The 3982-nt window shown below is 47.4% G+C and overlaps 1 protein-coding gene across 1 annotated transcript in view; it reads right to left on the bottom strand.

Annotated features, from left to right (window-relative positions):
* The window catches only part of LOC106815828 (GMP reductase 2-like), a 14384-nt gene that overhangs the window by 7525 nt on the left and 2877 nt on the right, over window positions 1-3982 (bottom strand). Inside the window, exons 2-5 of the mRNA XM_014820346.1 lie at window positions 2638-2757; window positions 2247-2330; window positions 1754-1927; window positions 1286-1474 (exon numbers count right to left, since the gene is read on the bottom strand). Coding sequence (XP_014675832.1) covers window positions 1286-1474; window positions 1754-1927; window positions 2247-2330; window positions 2638-2757 — 567 coding nt within the window. The remainder of the gene's footprint in view (window positions 1-1285; window positions 1475-1753; window positions 1928-2246; window positions 2331-2637; window positions 2758-3982) is intronic.

Below are 3982 nucleotides of genomic sequence, written 5' to 3'. Positions count from 1 at the left end.
CGTTATGCCGTTATCTTCCTCGTCCCCCTCCCTCACAGCCGTTTATCCGCCTCGTCCCATCTCACACCGTTATCCCCTACAATGTCCCTCCCCTCGTGCCGTTATCTCACCTCGTCTCCCTCCCCTCTCGCACCGTTTCCCTCGTTCCCCTCCCTGCGCCCACGTTTATTCTACTCGTCCTCCCCTCACGCGCGTTTGATCCCTCGCCCCCTCCTCAACGTTATCCCTCGTCCACCCTCCTACCTCGCAGTTAATCCCCGTCCACACCTCAGTCCACTGCGTTTATCCTTCTGGCTCCTCCCCTCAACGTTATTCCCCTCTTTCCACTCCCTCACACCGTTATCCTCGTCCCTTCCTACACCGTTTTATGTCCCTCTCGTCCCCTCCCCTTCGCACCGTTATCCCTTCGTCCCACTTCCCCGTCACACCGTATTCCCCTCGTCACCTACGCTCGCACCGATTATCCCCTCGCCACCGTTATCCCCTCGTCCCATCCCACTCACGACGTTAATCTTCTGTCCCCCTCCCCTCGACACGTCTTAGTCCTCTCGTCCCCTCCGCCTCACGCTCGTTATTCCCCTCGTCCCCTCCCCTCGCACCGTTATCCCCTCGTCCATCCTCCACGTTATCCCTTTTCCGTCCCTCCCCTCACGCCGTTTATCTCGTACCCCTACCTCCCACACGTATCCCTCGTCCCCCTCCCTCAGACCGTATATCCTCGGCCCCCTCCCTGCGATGCCGTGCTATCTCGTCCCCTCTCACACGTTATTCCCTCGTTCGCCTTCCTCACGCGTTATCCCCCTTCGTCACCCTCCCCTCGCGTCCGTTATCCTATCCCCTCCCTCACGCCGTTTTCCGCTGTCCCTCCTGAACCGTCTCTCCTCGTACCCCTACCCCTTCGTGCCGTTATCACCCTCAGTCATCCCTCCCCCTTACCACCGTATTTAAATTTTTTTTTCTCCCCCTACGTCCCTCCGTACACGTTATCCTTTTGCCGCCCGTCCCCTCACACCGTTTTATCGCCTCCCCTACCTCGCACGTCTATCCCTGCCCCCTCCCCTCACACCGTTATCCGGCTCGTCCCCTCCTTCACGCGTTATCCTCGTCCCTCTCTCACGATGTATCCTCTCTCGCCCCTCCATCAGTGCCGTTATTATCCCCTCGTCCCCTCCCCTCGCACCGTTATCCCCTCGTCCCCTCCCCTCACACCGTTATCCCCTCGTCCCCTCCCCTCACACCGTTATCCCCTCGCCCCCCCGCCGCTCTATATTCTCGTTGAGCTTACGGAGATAATGTGTCCGCCGAGGCCGTGAGCGGCGTCTGCACACTCGATGACGGCGCTCAGCTGCGGATAGCCGACGCCCGCCTTCTTACGGGTCGTGCACACCGACCCCGGTCCGATGCCGACCTTGATGATGTCAGCGCCAGATAGGATCAGCTCCTCCACCATCTCACCTGTGACGACGTTTCCGGCCTGCGATAACAGAGCAAGCGACCGGCGGCCATGTTTAATGAGAGAGACGCGTCGCATAAACAGACTGATTTCTGCGGAGTAACCGGTTTGTAATACAATAAATTAAGACGTAGAACGCTCTATCCATTATTACGCTTGTGTCGCGTCATGCCGTTTCACTGACATTCATTTCCTAACTGTTTACATTGAGATTTTTACATGATGGCATATTCATCATTTATAGGAGACAAAATTCTACTAGTTTGCTCATAATTCACTACATACGGCATATGTACTCACAATGATAGTGTGCTCAGGAAACTCTTTGCGAGCACGCCGCACAAAATCAACAAAATGCTCCGAGTAACCATTGGCCACATCCAGACATATGTACTTGATCTCTGGCACAGCTTCATTGATGGCTTTGAGTTTTTCCAGATCAGCCGCGCTGCTTCCCGAGCTGGCTGCTATATGCTGTACGCACAACAACAACAAACCGTGCTTAAATAACGGCAGTGTTTCCTACAGCAACTCGGTCTTTACAACCATTAGTTCTTGTACAGACCGTTCTGAAAATAGCTCTGTCTCAATGGCTGCTATTCTCAAATGTTGATTTTGCAACTGATGAACCTGGCATATAATAATAAGTTAATAACACATTGTACTACACGGTTAATTACAATTCCATAGAAGTTCAACTCTAAACATTGTGCAACACATTAACCATATTATTCTAATCACCTCAATTCTTCATTGAGTAACAATGACATAGTGAGTGTAAATCAGCACGTACCCCAAGGAGATCCTTATTATTCAATGCAAATTCTTTCCACTCCTCTATGCTGTAGTGTTTGTGTATTGTCGTAAAGCAGTCATTCTGCAAATACAATGACAACAGTGTCAACTTGTCAAGTGTGACAAGTCTTGAACAGATTGGTCTAGGACAGTTTTCATGCGCCTGTGTCCTTGCCACACACGCACGCACAGACACGCACACACACACACTCACACACGCACACACACACACACACACACACACACACACACACACACACACACACACACATACATATATATATATAATTAGCAATCAGATAACTATAATAAAGAATAATTTTATTAGGTTTCAAATGCAAATAATGTTTTATCTCTGCCTCTGATTGAATACAGTCATTAGTGTGCACCTTTGCCAAAACTTTTGCCATCTCGAACGTTCCCACAGTATCCATGTTTGAAGCAATAACTGGGATTCCTTCATAGGTGACATTGGAGTTGCGGAAGATATATGGCCTGCTAAGATCAACCTGAAAAAAATGGCTAAATAATTGAGTGACTAAAATAAGGTGATCGTTATAATTGATTAATTGAATTGTGATTCATTGAGCATGTGTCCAGTACATGATCAATGTTGGCCTAGATGAAATCAAAGAACTGAAATACCAGTACACATTAGTAAAAATGTCTTATAGGATCTAGGAGTATGGGGTTATATATATACTAATTACAATTAAGTAGACTATAAATAAATGTACATGTGAGATTAACACATAACATGGTGAGCACCCTAGTATCAGAACATTGCCTGTAATATAATGTAATTAAGCTGGTTATATGGTTCTACAGCTTCCAAATAATTATATCTAATATTTACTAACTACTCCGACCCGACCAATGACAGCTCGTCTTTGTGTTACGATAGGTTGTGTACACTTGAAGGTTTGTGTAAAATACCAAGTTCTGGTACAGGTTAGCGAATGAGCAGTGTAGGGAGGGGGAGGGAGGAGGAAGTTTAGAGTAGGACTAGTAGGGAGAAGCTAGTGAAGAATGAGGAAGGGGAGAAGCTGGTGGAGAAGGAGGAAGGGGAGAAGGATTAATCTATGGTGTATAACCTTTTGCTTTGAATATTTTGCATCTGAACTGACAATCAATCCCAACCAACTGGTGTAGGCTAGCTGGCACAATAATGTTCATTTTCATACTTTAAATCCGAGTGTTTTCTAGCTCATCAAGAAATCTTAATCGTGAATTAAATCGTGAATTAATTTCCAACGGCATTATTACGGGGCAGGTAACCCAGTCTAACACGAGGTAGAGTAGACTGGTACACTTACCGACCACTCCTGTCATTGTCAATGGTGACAAAAAAAATCTGAATTTATTTATGAGAGGTGAACTCGATTTGGAACCAGCAAACCAGCAAATTCACCCCTACATTTTGGTATTTTTATTCTATTAATTATTTTGAATTTTCCGATGGCTTTGCCCATGCAAAACAAATATTTTCACCCCACGTGCAGTGCTTCAAATTTACACACAGAGTGTCCCAGATTGCATCTCAGAGCTTCTACAATTCAAACATTTTCCAGGGGCATGCCCCCGGACCCCCCTAGCACTGATTTTGCTCGCGTACTCTTTCTCTCTCTCGCTCGGTCATTGTAGCTGACGACTTCTACCGGAAAAAGAATAGAAGCCGCTTGCCAAACAGATCACAGATTCGTGCGCACAATGAGTTTTGTTCTCATGCACTGC

Source organism: Priapulus caudatus, unplaced genomic scaffold (genome assembly GCF_000485595.1).
Source record: "Priapulus caudatus unplaced genomic scaffold, Priapulus_caudatus-5.0.1 Scaffold1213, whole genome shotgun sequence".
Lineage (NCBI taxonomy): Eukaryota > Metazoa > Priapulida > Priapulimorpha > Priapulimorphida > Priapulidae > Priapulus > Priapulus caudatus.
This window is presented reverse-complemented; position numbering and strand designations above follow the sequence as displayed.